This window comes from Leptidea sinapis, chromosome 3, assembly GCF_905404315.1.
Source record: "Leptidea sinapis chromosome 3, ilLepSina1.1, whole genome shotgun sequence".
In the NCBI taxonomy this organism is placed as follows: Eukaryota; Metazoa; Arthropoda; class Insecta; order Lepidoptera; family Pieridae; genus Leptidea; species Leptidea sinapis.
The window spans coordinates 17,004,009-17,025,840 of NC_066267.1; the positions used below are offsets into that span (position 1 = coordinate 17,004,009).

Genomic DNA, 21,832 nt, shown 5'->3' on the forward strand with positions numbered 1-21,832 from the left:
TCGTCTAATAATTAGTTTCCACAAATCAATAATTATTGTCGATGGTGTCACTCAGCCAAAATACAATACTGATAATTATTGATAAACAATAAGTAGGTACCTACTAATTAACAGTAACTCTTTATCTTATCATGTGTGGTATTGATAACAGACGCCTCATCGAAATCCTTATTTGAAATAGGTCGACACCTACATTTTTACATACTTTGTATTAGCATAACCTAATATATAATATGTTATTTAACGAAATCTTTCGACACGATTTTCCCCCACTTTAAAATGTTGAATTAAAACTGGAGCCCTATTACCAAAATCGAAATACGAAGATTCGGTTGAAGGATCATACATTTTCCTATTACGAAAGTAGGTCGGATCCGAATATCGACACGAAGTTCGCAATTAGACATTTTGTCTTTCGTTTACCTTATTCCCAAATTCACTTGACATTATTATGATCGTAACTACGACTCCGCTTTATATGGAAGTCTATTGTTCCGATACGAAATCCGTCCGCACTATTCGGAAATGAAGTATTTTGGTAATAGGATTTAATTCGAAGTTCGTCGTTCTTTCGTTTCGGACCGAAACTTCGGCTATTTTGGTAATAGACTTCCTGTGCAATCAATTACCGATGACAGTACAATAATTTAATTCCCACCAGGATCTTCAGTATAAGCTATTTTTTCTTGTCCGGTATCCGGTAGTCACAAAGTCAAAGACTGTTGCGCGTGACCTCACATCATTTATAGGTGTATATAGACTATGACAGCTGTGAAAACGTCTAAAAAAATAAAAGTTTAGAACTAAGAGCGCTTTCTTACTACGTCCGATCCTATAGATGTAGATGTCGACACGCATCGAAGAACAAAATATACTTTTTAGGGTTCCGTAGCCAAATAGCAAAACACTGAACTGACATGGATTCGTCATGTCTAATTGTCTATCCGTCTGTATGTCACAGCCACTTTTTACCAAAACTATATTGTTTAAACTTCAATAAGATTTTCACACCAAAATAGAAATAAAACAATAAATTTTTGGGGTTCCCAATACCCCATACTTAGAACTGAAACTCGAAAAAATTCTTTCATCCAACCCATACGTGTGGGGTATCTATGGATAGTTCTTCAATAATGATATTGAGGTTTCTAATATCACTTTTTTCTAAACTAATATATTGCGCGAGTGAGACTTCTAAAGTGGCAAAATGTGTGTGTCCCCCTGTAACTTCTAAAATAAGAGAATGATAAAACTAAAAAAAAATATACGATGTACATTACCATGCAAACTTCCACCGAAAATGGTTTGAACGAGATCTAGTAAGTATTTTTTTTAGTACGACATTAATAAATTAAAAAAAAAAGTACACTATAATTAAAACATCGATCAAAGTTACAAGAACTTTTATATTAGGTCCTTACATATAAAATTGGCGTATTTCGTACTGGCCACTTTGGTAAGAAATTCCAAATTCAAATTTGTACAGCTATTTACTCATGTATTTGTGCTTCGATGACCGTCATTCATTTGTTTTTTTCTGTTTGCGTCACTCATTTTACAAAATGGAAAACTTAAAGTATCGCATTATTTACGAGTACGAGTTCCGCCGTGGCACTAGTGCTGCGGAAACGACTCGAAGGGTGAATGATGTGTATGGCGGTCATGTTGCAAAAGAAAACACAGTTCGTTTTTGGTTCCAACGTTTTCGTTCTGGAAATTTCGACCTGCAGAACAAGCCCCGTGGACGGCCTGAGACCCAAGTTGATAATGAAGTATGAAGGCTATTGTGGAAGCGGATCCATCGCAAACCACGTCCGAGTTAGCTGCAGGCTGCGGTGTTACTGATAAAACTGTTTTAATTCACTTGAAGCAAATTGGGAAGATTAAAAAGCTTGAAAGGTGGGTACCTCACAAATTGACTGAAGCAAACCGGCAAACGCGCGTCGACTGCTGCGTTACATTACTGAACCGGCACAATAATGAAGGTATTTTAAACCGAATCATTACCTGTGATAAAAAATGGATTCTTTACGATAATCGGAAGCGCTCAGCGCAATGGTTGGATCCTGGCCAGCCAGCCAAATCCTGCCCCAAGCGAAAATTAACCCCAAAAAAGTTACTTGTAAGCGTTTGGTGGACTAGTGCCGGTATTGTTCATTGCAGTTTTCTCAAATCTGGCCAGACTATTACGGTTGATGTCTATTGTCAGCAATTGCAAACCATGATGGAAAAGCTAGCGGCTACACAACCTAGGCTGGTCAATCGCTCCACGCCACTGCTTACCATTTTTTTCGAAATTTGGACAACTTCTTGCAAGGGAAAAAATTTAACTCTGATGGGGCAGTCCAAATCGCCTTCACAGATTTTATTGATTCCCGTCCGACTGGTTTTTTTAGTAAAGGGATCAATGGACTACCTATGAGATGGCAAAAGTGCATAGAAAACAATGGTTCATACTTTGATTAATTAAATATATTATATTTAAAAATATTCGACTTTTTGTTCCTCCCATACAAAACGCCAATTTCATATGTAAGGACCTAATATTATGTTATTTGCTACTACGGAACCCTTCATGGGCGAGTCCGACTCGCACTTGGCCAATTTTTATCGAAATCATTAATTTATTTAACAGACGTTGGATTCAAGAAACCCAATCAATGGATTGCAGAATAATCCTAGAATAATATTCATAAGAGTAATTATTTGCCAGAAAATTTTGCATTGTTTTGACTTAAAAATGCAAGCATTGAGATACCTACTCTACCGTTAGACTTTCAATTTTCAATTATTGGAGTTTGAAAACTACTCAAATGGCACCAATTTGCTCAACTTATGGCAGATCGACAGCTAGTTAAAATGCATTTTAACTGACAAAATGAAAATAAAACCAGACCCAATTTAAATTATTTAATTACCGAACATCAGCATCTCTTTTATTATTCTCTATATAATCTGTATTGGCCTCAACAAGAATTCTTGCAACAGTTTTTATCAATTTCTTCTTAAACGCAGACGTGTCTGACAATTCATCGTACGAAATACTCCTCACATCTCTTTCTAAGTTATATTCTAACGTTTTCCACAACATTTCTCGTATTTGAAGCATATGGCTGACTTGGCTGAAAACAAGAAAACGGTTGCCTCATTGTTTATGTTATTAATGTAATACTTTAACTATAGAATAATAATTAATATGACTATATATTCAGATCGGTTTGTAAAACACTATTGAATCGTTAATTACATTCGTTTACAATACCACGGAATCGTAAAGCATTTTGTTGCATTTGAGAAAAGTTTTTTTTTATGACAGTAAGGGACGAGACGAGCAGGACGTTCAGCTGATGGTAATTAAAGTGAAAGTCAAAATATTTTATTGACATAAAATCAAAAGACTGCTCGTCAACGTTAATCACAAAAAATACAATTCAGATACATACATATTAATTACATAAAAGTTTAAACATATTTTTAAAACAATGCAAACCAATGAAACAACACAAGGCTGAACCATATAATCCATAAAAACAACTATAATACTATTTAATTCCATATTGTAATATCGTTTACGTAATCTTCAATACTGTAATAAGCCTTCGACATAAGTCTGCGTTTAATAAAACATTTAAATTTATTTATTGATAATTCAGATACACTTTTTGGTAATTTATTGTAAAATTTAATACTATCGCATGCAAAAGAATGGCACGTACAGCTCTTTTTTGAAGTATGAAGATATTATTTACTTCCGCTGCACTACCCCATAGTATAATTCCATACGACATAACGCTATGAAAATAACTAAAATAGACAATTCTTGCTTTCATAGATGTCAGTAAGTTCCCGCATCCTTTTTACAGCAAAAGCTACTGAACTCAATTTACTACCTAAATTGTGTAAGTGAGGCCCCCACTGAAGTTTGGAATCTAATACTGCATTATCATTAATTTTCAATTCTGTGTCATTAAAATTTACTTTTGTATGTTCTTGCCTTACATTAGGCAACGTAAATTTCAAACATTTTGTTTTAATTTTATTCAATAATAAATTATTCATATTGAACCAGTTTGATACTCCTAACAAAGCATTATTTACTTTTTCACACTGATCTTGCTGACGTTTAATTTTAAATAACAAGTATGTATCATCGACAAATAAGACTACATGATACTTGTTATTTATAAAAAATGGCAGATCGTTAATATATACCAGAAACAGGAAAGGTCCCAGAATTGAGCCTTGAGGTACTGGAACTGAATCGGAACGCCCTGCCCATTACAATGCAGTACCGCTCAAGATTCTTGAGAAACCCAAAAATACTGAGCGGCACTACAATTGCGCTCGCCACCTTGAGACGTACGATTTTAAGTCTCATTTGCCCAGTAATTTCACTAGCTACGGCGCCCTTCAAACCGAAACACAATAATGCTTACACATTACTGCTTCACGGCAGAAATAGGCGCCGTTGTGGTACCCATAATCAAGCCCGCATCCTGTGCTAAGGAGTTTCCCAATGGTAGTTAGCAAGAAACTCAACAATTAATATATTATTCTCTCTATTAATTATGATATTGAAAAGATAATAAAATGTCAACCACGAACATATTTGGTTATACTTTTATATTTATCCTATGACATATACCTTCTATTAGATATATATATGTATATATATCTTGTATAATATTTACTATTAGTACGATTTTTGAGTTTCCTCATGATTCGACGTTACTGTAAGCTTCATCATTACGGGGCGATTCACGTCATTTTCAAATCAATTCAATATCACTTTTTCCCTTTAGGTCAAAGAAATTATACTTATGAATGTCCGAACTTTTATATTTTACTATTTACCAATGCTTCGCAAAAGGTTGAACTTTAATGAAGAGAAAAAAGAAGAAACTCATTGTTACTCTTTTAATCGACATCTAAAGTTTCGTTGTTTTGCATTTTATTTTAATTATAATCTATGTAAAGTGATAGGTACATCAAAAATATTTTGGTAGATATATCGATCCAACCTATTTCCCAGTCTTAAACCGCGTCCAACATTATAACCACACTGGGTGATCGTGGGGGACAGGGGTGCATGGATTAATTATACATAATATACCACGAAGACATCTTGTCCAGCTTCTTCCACCACTATCAAACCTATCAAACACGTTTCACCTTAAGGCCTACCATCTACTTTTAGTTAGCGATTCATTTCCGAAGAAGTTCAGTTTAGATACCTAAACTAAATCGCTAAGATTCATACCTATGAAGTGCCTATAACTGAAAGAATGAACGAAAGAAATTTGTCGCTGTACAGACGTTGCATAAGTCTGTCTCTCTTACTCGAACCATATGCGCTGCGTTTCGAAACCTATAAAGATTTTAGCGGTTTTATTTGCGTAGAAATTACTACAAATACATTTTAAAATTGAGCTTTATAGCGTCAAATTATAAACCATTAAGTTTTTTTTTGTGCTTATTAAATAATAGTTATATATAATATATAGTTCTTTGAATTAAAAATTAAAGGTTTGCTGAGATGTTTTCGTAAAAATAAACAGATTAAAACGAGTTATGAACGTACCTCCATTAATATTTTATTTGACAGGAGCACAGAGTACATTTTTTTTATTCGTTCTTGTGAACAGGCTATAGCCAGCGGCCTTGCTGTCTGATCTTTAGTATCTTTAGTTTACAAAAAAGTCCAATAAAGTAGTCTTATCTTATCTTTCATCAATTCCATTTTCCTTTTCTGTATGTTTTTACTATTTTTTAAAAGTTATTAACAAAACGATTCACTTTCCGCTAAGAAAGTAGTAACCCTTTTTGAATCGCTCACTTTGACACAAGCTATCCAGTTTAGGCTGAAATATTACCTCACGGTACGAATGAATTAACGACTTAAAACAGTTTGCGATTCAATTTCCGACTTGATTTGACGTCAACCTAAATTGGTTAGCCTATTAAATTGGAAATAGCAAAGCAGTTCATTTTAGGTTGTCAATTGAATCGCAATAAAAGGCCCGCGGGTCACTTTCTTGGTCCATAAACCATGCCACTAAAATTTAATACTTTTGGAACCTTCCCTCGATCTTGTCATATAAATGTGATTTTTGAAACTCCTCCCTCCCTAGTATGACTTAAAATGTAAACTTGGATGTGACTTGTAGATTTGGAAAAAAGTTTTTATTTCTATTTCATTATATTAGATTTTTAAAAGTGACGTCACTAAATTTATGACCCCTTATCAAACTTCGCCGACCCCTATTTCAATACCTCATCGGTGTGGCATCATGAACATATTTTGAATAGGTACCTAGTTATAATAATAATGATTTTATGAAATATCTGAAAATAAATGTTTTATTATTTTAATAATTTTACCTGCGCGGAATTTCCATCTTTAACTTGTGTCGCTGTACATATAGGTCTGCTGTTGCGTCTTCTTCATTCGATTTCTGCAATGTAACCATTAAAAATTGTTTTTAATAACTTTTCTATAAAAGAAGGAGTTTTGCCGCCCATTTAGGTGAGATAACTGCTTCATTTATCGCACCAACGCGAAACAATGCGCAAGGAAATATTTAATGGTATGAAAAAATTAGGTAGTAATATATGACAAAGATGATGTGGAGACAATATGTTCCCTAATAAACTGAAAATATAGTATATCGATATAGTTGGTAAGAAATGTTGTTGATTATTTAAGTGGTAAAAATTTATAATTCGAACCAAAGCCACCGACATAGCCCAAATGCTGCATAGCGAAACTAAAGTGGAAGTGGGCAGAACACATAGCTCGACGGACAGATGACCGTTGGGGCAGTAAGGTCCTCGAATGGTGACCACGTACCGGAAGGCGTAGTGTCGGTAGGCTGATGACAAGATGGGCCGATGATCTGGTCAAGATCGCCGGAGTAGGTTGGATGAGGGCAGCGCAGGACCAATCGTCATGGTGTCATGGTCTTTGTCCAGCAGTGGACGTCTTCCGGATAAAAAGATGCTGGGAAGATGATCTCTTAGACGGGTAGGTACTTAAAGTATGATGAATATTGATATAGACGCTAGAAAAAATGTTTTACAAACGATATCACTTGTTTTGCGGTAGGCGAACTACGTTTTGGAGACGTGCCTTGTTTTGAATGTAATATTCAGAAAGGCTAAGAGGGTATAGATTTAGAGTGAGGGAGACAGACTGACCGTATCGTACACGTGTCCCATGGAGAAGAGGAGGACGGCATGGGGGGTGAGGCGCGACGTGTTGTACAGAACCAGGGCGCGACGTTCAGGCGAGTGGTATCCGCCGCAGTACGTCAGTAGAGCGGGGTGGTGGTTCTTGGTCACGTTGTGGTTCACACTGTCACTGCCGACATGTGCCCGCTCACCGCCGCTAGGTAGTAACAATGGTCATAACTATAATGTTAACACTAGGAACAGACATAAACTTATAATGCCTACTACTCGGCTAACGGCCGTTCCCAATATTCAGTCTATCTCCGGTTGTGGCCTACTTGAGATAAAAATCGTAACTATCGTTGACTTTTCTGTCCCAATTAACTTATCGACGGTAACTCACCTTATTCGTCGTACACGCTGTCTGTCAATGGGAGGACGTATAGCTTACCAGCGATAGAAGTTTGTATGGAAATTGCAACTCACGCGTCCCAATATACCCTTATATTGGGACGGAATCAGAATATAAGGGTATATTGGGATAGCTTCTGATTATTGACAGCTTATTACTGACAGTAGAAGGTAGTTATTTATCCCTATCTGTAGATAGTATATTAGGAACGGCCGTAAGTCGAGTTGGTTAGTCTTTTGTGGGGCGATGTATACTGCTTTTACAACAAGATCCCAGAAAATTTTCGAAACAAAAGTATTACGTTATTCAAAAGAATTGTTAAAAAACGTTAGTGTAGTAAAGGTTAACATAACATAAATGATTTCTTAATGATACCACAGATTAGGAATGGACCAACGGCCTTTAGACTATTAAATAAAAGTTTGATTGTACAATATTACTTTGTAAACATATTTTTTTCGATGAAAAAAAAGCCCGCTGAGTTTGTTGCGCCCATTCTTCTCAGGTCTGAGGCAATCGTCTTGAAATGGGTGGTAGTTTTTGACTTTCAATAAGTGATGCCACATTCTATTTTCTGGATGTATGGCGTACCTCTACAGTGCGGTTTTCACGGAACGTCCTTCAACGTACAAAAAAGCTGTGGAATGAGCTTCTTTGTGCGGTGTTTCCAGGACGATACTACATAGGTACCTTCACATAAGCGCGTACACGTTCCTTAAAGACCGGCAACGCTCCTGCGAATCTTCTGATGTTGCAAGAGAATATGGGCGGCGGTGATCACTTATCACCAGGTGACTCGTACGCTTTTTTGTCTTCATTCCATTAGAAGTACGGACATTTAATAATTTTTCTTCACATAAAATCTAACAAATTTTATTCTAACTCTTTATATTGATTTATAAATTCCAAACTAGCAAGAGTCATGATCGAGCTCGTAGATGAAAGTCACGGCCTCGTAAAGAAAGATTCCTATACAATAGATTTGATTTACGAATCATAATAATTAAAGCCCGCTAAATATTGTCCTTATCAGGAAGGTCATTGTCGATCAGAGGGCAATGGAGTGGACTTTGCTCGGAGTTTCCCTGCGAGATCGAATCAGAAATGAGTATCTGTAGTAGAACCAAAGTCATCGACATAGACCAAATGTTTGCGAAACTGAAGTGACCGGCAGGGCACAAAGTTCGACGGACAGATGGTCGTTGGGGCTGTAAAGTCCCCAAATGCGAATGGCGACCACGTACTGGAAGACGTAGTGTTGGTAAGCCCGCAACAAGACGGGTCGATGATCTGGTCAAGATCGCCGAAGTAGGTTGGATAAGGGCAGCGCAGGACCGATTGTCTTCTGGCTGAATTGGAATGGAATTATAGTCTCCGAAAGTACCATGGTCTATCAACTGCAATGAAAAATAACTTACGTGGTATATAATTCGACGGTTGTTCGTAGTTTTCCTTTAGTCCTCACGTATTTCCGCGTCGACAGTAGCGAATTGGAACCGGACAACAGTACAGCCGACGTCAACTCGTCTATGTCGGAATAACGATTCAGCTCTTCGACATCAGGTTTTTCCTCCAGCAGACCACAACCCAGGACGTTTTGCAGGTGCAGGTTTGAAAGTGCTAAAACACATTCACATCGTCAAAGGTGTCGCTGGTTTTTGCAGGAGCGTCGTGTTAGCGTGAACTGTGCTTTTTTGATATATTGTGTCTTTAGATGTGTGGTGTAACTCATTTACGAATCTTACTTACTTTGTTAATACTTATATTAAGGTAAGAAAAATAATCAATATATAGGTATCGTTATATGCTAACGACTCACTTAATATTATATAGTAATTAGAATATAATTTCTCTATAAGTGAATATTGTAATATTCTTCGCAGTAATAAAGTTCTAAAATCGTAAATCAAATCTTATATACATATGTATATTTTTTATATTATAAGTATCTTATTAATTTTACGACTAATTGACACCTAGTCTACGAGAAAAGGCAAGTTTTTTCTAGCATCTAAGTCGAAATACTGAGTGTTCTGATACGGTCATATTAAAAAATTCAATGCATCATATTTTTTTCTTTAAAGACAAGTCTTATCTGTATTATACTGTACTGCATATTCATTAATTAGAATGGCAATGAAGCCCAACTTTTCCGAAATGGTGGTAAAAGGTAAAATGCGTAACTTTGACATTTGACCGGCTTCTTGAGCACATCTAAACGTCTACAGATTCCGTGTTGAAGTTGATCCCAACCGCAGAGATCGTGATTCTTGGCGATTTTATTATGCCCACCACGCCCTATGGCTAGGCTCACATAACACCGATCATGTGGGGAGATCTGTTCACAATTTCGCCTTAGTATGTGGTGTGTCACAAATGGTTATTGCCCGACGCGAATATCAAACTTCACTGTTAGACCTTCTGTAGACCTCACATCCGGATGGAAACCTAGTTTCTGTCGACTCTCTTCTGGGGTCGTCGAACGACTACCTGATCCGGAGCACCGTGCCGATCACGCACCTAGCACGGCACCGCTTTTAAGATTGGTAGGTCAGTAGAGTGGAATAGCATGCAGTATTTTCTTGCTCTCTCACTCCGTGGAAAATCTGTTTTTCGCTGGGCATTCCACATGCCGTTGCTAACACTGTTGCTTATGTGATATGGTTTATTTATTAAGGTATGGGAATTCTTCATTCCATCCTCCTATCGGTGGCAGGTCACATCTTGGTTTGAGTGCTCCTTCAAAATAGCCTCTCGCCGAAAGCAGGAGTGCTATCAGGTTAGGTCAATGTGGTAATGTATGGATGAAAATACCAGCAAACTTAAAAAACACACAGGCCCCACAAAAAGAGTTATTGCTGAGAAGTCGAGGGTAAGTCGTATTAGGTATTATGTTTACTTTTGTAAGTTTATCAAAAACTTTTTTATGTTTCTTCATGCTTGAGAATACTTTTCCATTTCAACCGGAAGACGTCAACTGCTGGACAAAGACCTCCCCAGAATACTTTTAATCCGATAAAAAAAAGAAAAAAATGTAAGTATGACTGGAACAAAGGCTGCATGCGCGTCGTGTTGAATGGAATTCACAAGCGACTTCAAATGTCGAAACTCCACCTCAAGGCTCCCTAAGGAATGTTTCATATTTCAAAGAATGAGTCCCATATTCTTTGGTTGCTTTTAATAAAGCGAGCGAGAAATTTTACACGCCTCGAGCCGTAAGTTCAGAACAATCAAATTTCTACACAAATTAAAGTTGTAACTAATATTTATGAACGATGCGGGACTCGAACCCGTGACCTCTAGGATTCCGTCCGAGAGCTGACCAACTGAGCCAACAATTCGAATGACGCATGGTTCATAAATCTTGGTCTGTCATGTTCAACTCTCAGGTTGTGGCTCCATCTACAGGATCTACTTTATTAGGAAATTGGCTTGAGATGTCGCTCATACAAATCTAAACAAATCAAAACTGTTTTTCTAATGGCATCAAGTAAAAATTACCTTAAAAACTTAAAACTTACATTTGACAAACGCCAATCTTTCCTTCCTCAGGCCCAGATTCCGACACCATGATTCCACCTCACTGAAGTCGCCAGGCTGATCACCCTCCAATTTTCTCTCGTACTCCTCCTGTATCCAATGCAGCGCCGCATGGTCGGATGTTTCATTGAACTTGCGTTTTATGCTTCGAATTTCTGAAATATTCAAAATATTTAATGAAATCTCAAGTATGGTGTATGAATTAAGGGCAGTTAATAAGCGGTTTGCACAATAAGTGGTAAAGAGAAATGGACCAAACAAAATATGCATTCCTTACTTATAAAACTAATAAAGAGAAAGACAATATATAAGATGGGAAGACGAAATATAAAAATTGACAGGGAAAAAATGAATACACTTTCAAGAAACATAGAGGCATGGAGAAGATTAAGAGGGCCTTTACCAAACTTGAGGAAACAGATGAGGTAGTGGAGACAGGTGCTCCAAGAGGATTCAACGAAAACGACAATTTTTTTTGTAAAATAAAATTAAACTGTAAATACTTCACTGAAATAAAGGTGTAAATTTAGAATTAGGTACATTAACAACTACTATCAAGTACTCGGTAATCAAAATAGTAGACGATGAAACTTGGAATGTCATCACATTTTCTATTGAAGTAGGCGTTACTTTGCGGAAATCCATAATTATCCAAATGTTTTGAGTTTTCTTTGGTGTTAATTCCGCCACGAGACTCGTGCAGTCTCGTGCCAGATTTCGGCGAGTCAACATGTCCTGAACATGCCTCGTGTAAAGGCGAAACACGTGTCGAATTGTTTAAAAGACAAATATTGGCGGAATTAACACTAAAGAAAACTCAAATCATTTGTATAATCATTTTTTCTGCCGAATGATACTCAATGACTACTACCGACAAGGAAAAGCCTCCCAGGTATACCTTGGGGATACCAATCTAGGGCTTTCCTTGGTATATTATAATCAGAATTCAACATATGTTGCTAAACCCTAAAAATTGTTGTCGATCAGCTAAATGATTTCCCACCAGCAATTTACAAATATATACAATATATATATAAGTATTATATCGTAATATATAGAACTCTAATGACCTGATGTTTGTTCCCAGTGAACTCCTAAACAAATGAACGAATTTTAACGGGGATTACTTCATGGAGTGCAGTTTAGTCCAATTTGAGATATAGGATAGTTTTTATTTCTATTTGGGACCCATAATTATTTTTACTTACAATATTTGTTATGTACGTAGGTACATATTTTCTATGAGAGAATTTATTGCACGGTTTGACAGTTCTGTTGTAAAACAAATTCATTATAACAACAGGGAGCATATTTTACGAAATAATTCTTGGTGTTATGAAATAGTACTTATAAATTCATAAAACAGTATTTTGTTTATTATGTACAGAACATTGTCTGTCGGGTCAGCTAGTAGAGATATATATTCTTAACAATTTGTTATGTTTTTAAAGTGATAACCCTCACTTCTGGGATTAATTACACAAATAAAACTGAAAACAAAATTTCATTTACTATGCGGGACTCGAACCTCATACCAACTGAGCCAACCGTTGGAGTGATATATCGTTGATAAAATCTAGTATGCTTTGTTCAACTCTCAGGCATTGGCTTCATCTACAGGATCCATTTTACAGTTGATAACCTGCTCAACCCCAATATTTGCATATTAGGAAATTGACTTGTGTCTGTTGTATGTCTCTCTTGCACATTTAAAAACAATTTGTTGTTTTAAAGAGATAACCCTCACTTCTGGGATTAAGTGACGTATCGTTGATAAAACCGGTTGGCTCAGTTGGAAAGAGCGCTCGCACGAAACGCGAGAGGTCGCAGGTTCGAGTCCCGCATTGTTCATAAAATTTTGTTTTCAGTTTTATTTACATATTACATATATATTCTAACAGAGATACAGCAACGGTGTTTGTCATAACCGTAGTCGGTATATTGTAAGTTTATGGTTAGCACATACATCTGAGGATGTGTATCTTACATGTGGACTTACCTTCTCTTCTATCCGCCGGGTTATGAAATATTTCGACGTTGTCACCGCACATAGTCGCTACGTTGGTCGCAGCCAGTATGTTCCCGATGATCGCCGCGTGCAAAACGGCGCGGGCAAGACGCGGCGACATTTTTAATGACGTAATCAAACGTCCGACACGCGTCAATCGCTCGGTGTTTGACAATGCACCTAAAAAGATATAGTACGACTACATTCACCATTCACTGCCACTTGAGAAAAGTTGAGCTTTAATGTACAAGACCCACTGGTTCAGTGTAGGAAAGGTATTGTTTTCTGATTACTTTTTTTTTTAATGAAAATAAGGGACGACGATAAGACGAGCCGGACGTTCAGCTTATGGTAATTGATACACCCTGCCTATTACGATGCAGTGCCCTCCTATCCTGTGCAAAGGAGCCTCCCATTGGTAATAGCTTAATACTAAAGCGAATCGCACACTACCCACATTCGGTAATATTTTATCTGCGTATAAAAACTTAACTATCTGAAAGAATCACTAAACATATACGATAATATGATGATACATTCACTCGGAATCCTTCAGACTCAGTAGACTTGTTTTTTGGTAACGATTGTTTATGTAGAGTGTTACAAGGAGTTCGCATTTTACGGAAAAAAAAACGCGTTTATTGTTTCTGAATTTATTAGACAGCTCATCAGAAGATGATTTTGTATTTGATGCACGGCTTGCTCCACGTACTAATAATACACACAATATATCACCTCTGTCACAGCCGGAAAACATTCATTCATCCTGTATTAACATGCAGGTAAAATCTCTAACCTACTTTCTATACAGGGTGGTTTATTGAGAAGGGCGGTGATGGCCAAGTCGGAAACTACGAGTATTAGAAAAAAGAAGAAAAAAAAAACAATAACTGCATATTTCACTTTATAAAATTTCTTGAACTTTTGACGGAAATCGATCCGAATGATTTAAAAGAAATACGACCTGTATTATTGAACCAATGAACTCTATTGCTGATAAGGATCGAACTAAGAACCTCCCCACGACAACGTCACGGGTTAGCTATTAAGAGTAAGTTTGTTTTCGGATAGCGTTTTGTAAACAATAATTTTAATAAAACGTATATCGTAAAAAATTTAATTAAAACAGTGTTCTAGCTTTTTAAGAAACCATAATAAAAGGAATGTTAATAGTTTAAGATCCAAGTAATTACCAAGATCTATGAGATCATTGACCGCAAAACGAACAGCGTTCTTGCTCGGCGGCTGCGGGAGTTGTGACAAGAAACTTTCGGCTTTTTCGTCGGGAGCATAAGACTTACAATCCAAAACAGTCTGATCCAAAGGAACTCTGAAATATATAAAATAATATAATTTAACACTGAGTAACTACGGCAGAACTTATAAAACTCACCTAGATGAAATTTAATTTAAAATAATATTAATATTATTGGTTTCTTTTTACTAACATAACATGAATAAACAAATTTTATATAAACATAGTCATCTGTATGCCAAAGTTACATTTAAAATTTTAACAGTTTAGGGAAAGTAATAAATTACATCGATTTCGTATTTCACCTATGACATCTACGGTATTTAAATAATTTGAGAACTACCGTAATTTACAAAGCTTCACCCGATATCCAATCTCCATCAGTCCAGATCTCATACACCATTCTATACTATAAAACAATTGCAATACTTACCGCAATATCTCCGGCGTGGTGTACGGTGTGAAACCTTCTTCTTTCTCCTTTGTGTACATTTTATAACAAAACCCTGAAAACAATATGTCAGTGAGACACAACGAATCCGCAAGCCTTAGAGCGCTTTCGCACTACATCCGATCCGAATCCGATCCAAACCAGTGAAAATACGGTCCGGTTTAGTCGTAGAACTATTTCTAACGGTTGACTGAAGGAAATCGGATGACGGAAGAACGAATCTAGTGCGTAAACTGCCATAGAAAGAGTTTAACGACAAGTCCGGACCGTGTTTTCACGGGTACGGATCTGACGTAGTGCGAAAGCGCTCTTAAAGTGCTTTACTAAAGCCAAGCATGTACTTTAAATGGTTCTACGTCATATTATAATAAACAGTTTATAGCGGGAGGCGTATGCAAGGATTCTGGGTTAAATAACCACGATTAAAAAAGTATTTGCGAAAATGTTAAATTAAGTATTAATATTGAATAATCCCATGATTCCTCTGCTGTTTAGAGACAGTGTGGGCATCGGTGATCAAGATTTAGAAATGGTGCGTGATCACAGTATGTTCGTTTGTTAGGATAATCCATAAAAATAATGATGACATTCACCTGGTTGGACTCTCCCTGCTCTGCCCGACCTCTGCTTGGCTCCAGCTTTAGATACCCACACGGTCTCTAAGCTAGCTGTGCCTGAAAAAATAATATAAATAATATTAAATTACATAAAGACTAACTTCAGTAAAAACGTAAAAAATAGATTTCTGCCGCCGCTAATGTTTGAGTTCGTAAGGTTGCGAATACACGGTGAAACTTTATGGGTATACGATGCTTTGAACCAGAAATTCCTTAGGTCATCTCTAATGACTATGTGAAGTCAGAAATGAATTAGAAAAAATTATATTTTAATACAATATTTAATGTGCTAAGTTTTTTAAAAACTATGCATCGCACAACCCTTATCAGCTGTTTTTCTGAACTCTCTTAATAATATAATAAATATATAAAAATAATAAATCTTTTGTAAAATAACCACAGTATACCTCAACTTATATACCCTATATTACTTTAACTATATTAATTTTTTTCATACACTGGGCGTTTTTTTCACCCTCGCTATAGAGATTTACGCCATATCATATGTCTACTCTGTTAACTTTTTAGGAGATCCCTCGTTTGTCGCATTCATTAGACGCAGTAGCTATTGAAATACAAAATCAGCTTCAATAGTTAAATATGTACACAATATCACTGATGTTGAGTTCCTTTAGTTATAGCTGATGATGCGTAACTGAGCCAATCTGGTGAGGTAGCACATGTTCACAATTTAATTGAAAGATTTGACCCGAACAAACATACAAAAGTGCAGTTTTAATAATGTGGCGGTCCTCCACAATGCGGTTTTCAAGGAGCTTTCTTCTAGAAAGCTGTGGAATAAGCTTCCTTGTGCAGTGTTTCCGGGACGATATGACATGTACCTTCAAAAAAGCGCGTACACCTTCCGTAAATGCCGGTAACGCTCCTGTGATTCCTCTGGTGTTGCAAGAGAATGTGGGCGGCGGTGATCACTAAACACCAGGTGACCCATTTTTTTCATAAAAAAAATAAAAGCTTGTGAAAGGTGTATCACCTGAGCCCTGTTTGAGGGTGTTCTCTTTGTGTGCGCCGGTGTCTATGACATGAACAGCATCAGGTATTGTGACCGAGGTCTCCGCTATGTTTGTGGACAGAACTATCTTACGAATGCCCGGCGCTGGTTTACTGAACATTTTCGCTTGCTCTGTCGTCGACAGTCTGAAAGAAAGCGATAATGCATTTTAAATATTTTGGATCAAATATTTCTATGATTTTCACGTTGTCTGTCGTTAAGATTTAAAACAAAAACAATGACTTTTTTGCCACTTCTTCTCATTCAATCTTGACTTTCCCTAAAGTGGTTGTAAATAGTACAATGTACTGATATGCATGAATGTTGTCGCCCCTCCCGCACCCTGGCCGGTGCCCCTTGTACTTCGCTAATTAGTATTAAACGATCCGTTTGAAAGACTTGTTGTTTCATTCAGCTTCAAACAGTTCAATAACTTTGTCATCCAGGTGTTATTCTTCACCTAAATTATTTAATTAATGATTTACTCCCAAGATTGTGTCGGTAAAGACCCAAGCAGATTTGGGAGGAAAATATCATGGAGAAGGGAAGCAGGTGAGAAAGAGTGAAGAACCTATTTCGCTGGAACTCTATTTCTCTATCCAATTAGCTATAATCAATTTTATTTATATATTATATATATCTTAACAACTCATGTTTTTAAAGTGATAACCCTCACTTCTAGGATTAATAACGTCGAAAAAAAGAGACTGACAGTTATCCTCTATTTTGAGCAATGCACGCAAGTGACATACGAATCGCGAGTGTAAGACGTAGCATGTCACGCACGCTAAAGTAATAAGCCTGGCCTGTTTTCATCGGCTGTCTAGCAGCAAGAAGCTCTTAGATAAATTATCATAAGATAAATTATCTAAGATTTATATGTCGGAATCTGTGAGAAAATCAAATTTGCTATGCCTAGCGATTCATTACGCGGATTATGATCCGCTAAAACAAATTCCCGCTGCGATATTTCACAAAAACAACTCACCTAGAATGAACCGGCAGTATGACGTGCAAGTTGCTCTTAGAGTAAATTTCGTCCAATGTTTGCTTCGTCTGCTTGATCTCGGCCCAACCCGGGAGAAACACTAGTATAGCACCGTCTGTTCCATTTCTATCCACAGCCTTTATTAGCTCTGCTACCTAAATTAAAATAAACAGTTATTTATTCAATTCGCCGTTATTATAAGAAAAAAAGGGAAAATATCAATTGTATAAACAAAAATCTCCTTTGTTTATAAGATTTTAGTGCATAAAGTTTAATTGAATTTTTGAGTGTGACTGTATCTGTTCTGAAAAAAAATGACATCTCTGGTGCAATAACTCAACAGGTTTTACCGCTAAGCTAACCATTCTTATGGCGCATCGTTCATAAATCTTGGTATGTCTGCTCTATTCTACCTCTAAACACTTAGTACATCAAGACTAACAACTGTTCTGTAACATTGCCTAAAAATATTTTTCTTCTTTTTTCTAAATATATACAATATACATGGATTATATATCTATAGCTCTATGGCTCGTAAACAATGTACAACATAATATGTCACGCTTTAGAGGTCTTGAGTTAGTTACCAGTAACACATATATTATACTAACCTCTTGACAGTCGATCATGGGCTTTCCATCAATCTTCATACAGTTTTCTTTCGCGTGAGGCAACTTTATCTTGAACTTACTTTCCAAGTCATCAATGTATGATTCTTGTATAGGAAATGTTCTTCCCGGTACCTCAATTACCGGACAATCGTTGAAATATCTGCAAATTGTATAAAAATGTAAAATATGTGTATATCGGGATCAAAATTAAATTTGCCATTCAATTGGATTTTGATTCATTGTAATTTACGATAAGTCTAAAATAATTTTGAAATATGGAAACAGCAAAATGTTTGAAGTGAAAATTTCATTGGGCCTGTTATGTATTTTTTCAGTAAACTGGCTCTATTGCCGACACTGGGTTGCAAGATATATATGTGAACGTGAATATTATATCAATAGCAATGAGCATCGAGCAATCCCATTATTGTAATTCTACGTATTAATATAATTCATAGTATACGCGGATACCTTTACAGATGGTTTGAATCGTACATTACAAACAGGAGACAAGCTGTGTAACAATCAGTTAAGGTGTTCCTCAGGGATCTATCCTGGGACCATTGTTTTTTAACATTTACCTTTTTGATAGTAATGCCTATGTACGCTACAAATTATATAATGTTTTATTTTATTTTATTTCTTAGGGACAACAAACAGTTCACACAATACATTTTACAATTTCAAATTAAAGTAGATATTAAATTAATTTTAGTGAGAACCCACACCGTTATCCACAGGTTAATTTTATAGTTACTGGTATCTTACATGATGAATAACAAAGTTTAACATTAATTAAAGAAATATGTACAAACATAAAGAGGAAAGAAATATAAAATTAGATGTCTTAAAACTAAGTTATTTACAAAATTTACTTTATATTTAAACAAAAGAGTTACCTAATGCGATTTTATATATATAAAAAAAACTATATATATATATTAATCCAGTTCACTTAAAATATCATTAACTTGCTTTTTAAATTTTGGTTTTGTTGAAAAGAAAATGTCAAGGTCATTAAAAAGTCTGTCATGTGTGTCGACTAATCTGTGTAGTGTGGAGCGACCGCCAGCGTGCGTGCGGTAGCGCGGCGTGTGAAATAGCCGCTGCGTGCGCACCGCCCGCCTATATGCTATGCGTGGAACTGCGTAATTAAGTTTATTGTTTAGTTCTATGCAATCATATATATTGTGACAAATATTGTACAATGTCATTGCACCCAAAATAGTACGCCGATTGCGTAAGCTAAGAAGTTTATAAATTTCAAGCAATTGACTGTACGTTCGTTTCGTACGCCCATATTGGATATCAATTCTACTAAGGAATTTACTTTGTATTCTCTCCAACGTGTCAGCATATTTATTAAATAAGGGGTTCCATACTGGTGTGGCATACTCTACTTGGGAGCGTATAAGTGTTGTGTACAATATTAAAAATGTTGAGGGACGCTTAAAGTCACTGCATGACCTCATGACGAAGCCGATTAATCTGAGCGCTTTATCTCTGATGGTACTTATGTGTTGATCTAGATGCAGTTTCGAGTCTAATAGAACTCCCAAGTCCTTAATTAATGAAACGCGCTTTACTATAGAGTCAGATAGTTTGTAATTATTTGTTATAACGTTTTTATTTTTTGAAAAAGAGATGGAATAGCATTTGTCAAAATTAATTTTCAATTTATTACGATGGCAGAAAAGGATAAATCTATTTAGGTCCTGCTGAGTCCGACATCAGACTCATTGCTAATACTTCTATAAATTTTTAGGTCATCGGCGTACATTTGACGGCGTACGTTTCCAGAACTCACAACTGTGAGTTCTGGAAACAATTTTTTATGTCATTAATATATATAACGAACAATAAAGGACCTAAAATGGATCCCTGTGGGACCCCAGAAGTTGTGTTTACTATGATATCTGATTTATAACCATTAATTACAACTACCTGGCTTCTACGAGTTACGTAAGAGGAGAACCATCTGAGTAGATTTCCTCTGATACCATTAAAAGCTATTTTATTGAGAAGCAGTTCGTGGTCCACTTTGTCAAAGCATTTTTGAAAATCAGTATATACAGCATCGATTTGCACGCGATGGTCCAAATGCTCAAACAAATAGTTCGTAAAAATTAATAGGTTAGTAGTTGTGGATCTACGTTTCACAAAACCATGCTGTTCAGGGATTATCACACTGTGTAGACTAGGATAAATAATGCTGTGAACCAGGGTTTCAAAAACTTTTGATATTAAAGAGAGTATCGAAATAGGTCGGTAATTTTCGATATTTTGCTTATCGCCACTTTTATGAACTGGTGTTATATATGCTTGCTTCCAGATATCTGGAAACAAGCCATTTTTTAAACAATTGTTGAATAATATATGAAGCGGTTTTGTCAGAGATCTAGCTGTAGACTTTAAAAATATAACAGGCAAACCATCCGGTCCTGGCCCCTTAGACTCGTATAGGTTGCTTAGTGTTTTAGTGATTGATGTCATCGAGATTTGTATCTCCGTTATGAGAGTGGAATTATCAGCAAGGTTAGTGTTCGGCAGCCAGTTGTTAGTGTCTAAGGTTGAAGGTTCGTAGACTGAGTGGAAGAATGTGGCAAACAAATTACATGTATCAATTGGGACGTCAGAGGTACTATTCTTATAATACATGTTGGCAGGTATAGCACTCGTATTTTTACGCTTAGATATGTAAGTCCAAAAATTTTTTATAATTTTGGTGATATTTTCCTCGATTAATTTAATATGATTAAGATAACATTTGTTGCACTCCTCTTTGAACCTGGTTCGATATAGAGAAAATATTTCGTAATCGCAAATGTTATTGTGTTTTCCATTTTTTCCAGGCTTTTTCTTTGTTCTTATAAATATGTACTAAGCCTGGGGAGAACCAGTAAGGAAACTGTGTAGACTTATAACGGACTGTAGGGATATGCGATCTAATTATATCATAAATCAAATTATAAAACCTACGCACAGCCATATCCGTATCAATGTTGCATAGCTCGATAGACCAATCAATTTTATTCAGTGCTGTATTTATAGTGTCATAATTAGCAGCCTTATAGTTAAATTTAAGCATAGTAAGATGTTTCATAATTTCATAACGAACATTCAATTTTATATTTACGTTGAATGAGGGGTGGTAGTTATCTGGTGGTAATAGGAAGCCACACGGTTGGACACAACACTCTTGATTGGATATGCATAAGTCAAGTATGCGTCCAATATTATTTTTAATATCATTAAATTGTCGTGAGTCAGATAAAGCCATAAATTCAGTTAAAATGTCACCGGTTTTGCTCGTGCATATTCCTAGCATGCCACAACTATTGGAATCACTGTATATCCATTGCACATTAGGTAAATTATAGTCACCTAGTATGTAGAATGATTCAATGTTGTTTTGTACTACTATATTACGCAGTGTTTCAAAGTGCATAGCATAAAAGTCTTCAGTAGTACTTGGTGGTACGTAGGCTGCGCTAATTATATGTTGCTTTGCACGAGATCTGGACGGCAAGGCGACAATTACATGTTCGATAGCTCTAGCCGTAATTGCCTGGTTAGGTATGGCCACGGTAACCGGTTTGAGCTCGCGCCTTACGGCGATAACCACCCCACCTCCGTCTAGCTTGTTAGTCGCTAAGCGATCGCGGTCACATCTGAATGTTATGTATCTGTTATCAATGAACTCTGCGTCATTAATATCGGAAGTATGGCTTACTTCCGATATTAAACTGTTAAAACAATGATATCGTA

The 21,832-nt window shown here is 36.3% G+C and overlaps 1 protein-coding gene across 4 annotated transcripts in view; it reads right to left on the minus strand.

The window, feature by feature from the left end:
* Positions 1–2,896: 2,896 nt before the first annotated feature.
* Positions 2,897–21,832, minus strand: part of LOC126978527 (ATP-dependent RNA helicase DHX30-like) — a 31,833-nt gene continuing 12,897 nt past the window's right edge. Inside the window, exons 11-22 of one of the 4 annotated variants that reach the window (XM_050827441.1) lie at positions 18,065–18,224; positions 17,454–17,608; positions 16,448–16,611; positions 15,430–15,510; positions 14,819–14,891; positions 14,324–14,460; positions 13,122–13,310; positions 11,104–11,277; positions 9,001–9,202; positions 7,198–7,387; positions 6,382–6,455; positions 2,897–3,122 (exon numbers count right to left, since the gene is read on the minus strand). In XM_050827441.1, coding sequence (XP_050683398.1) covers positions 2,915–3,122; positions 6,382–6,455; positions 7,198–7,387; positions 9,001–9,202; positions 11,104–11,277; positions 13,122–13,310; positions 14,324–14,460; positions 14,819–14,891; positions 15,430–15,510; positions 16,448–16,611; positions 17,454–17,608; positions 18,065–18,224 — 1,807 coding nt within the window. In that variant the 3' untranslated portion in view covers positions 2,897–2,914. Of the gene's footprint in view, positions 3,123–6,381; positions 6,456–7,197; positions 7,388–9,000; positions 9,203–11,103; positions 11,278–13,121; positions 13,311–14,321; positions 14,461–14,690; positions 14,892–15,429; positions 15,511–16,447; positions 16,612–17,453; positions 17,609–18,064; positions 18,225–21,832 lie in introns of those variants that run through there. The other 3 variants (XM_050827458.1, XM_050827448.1, XM_050827466.1) reach the window with 3 other exon arrangements.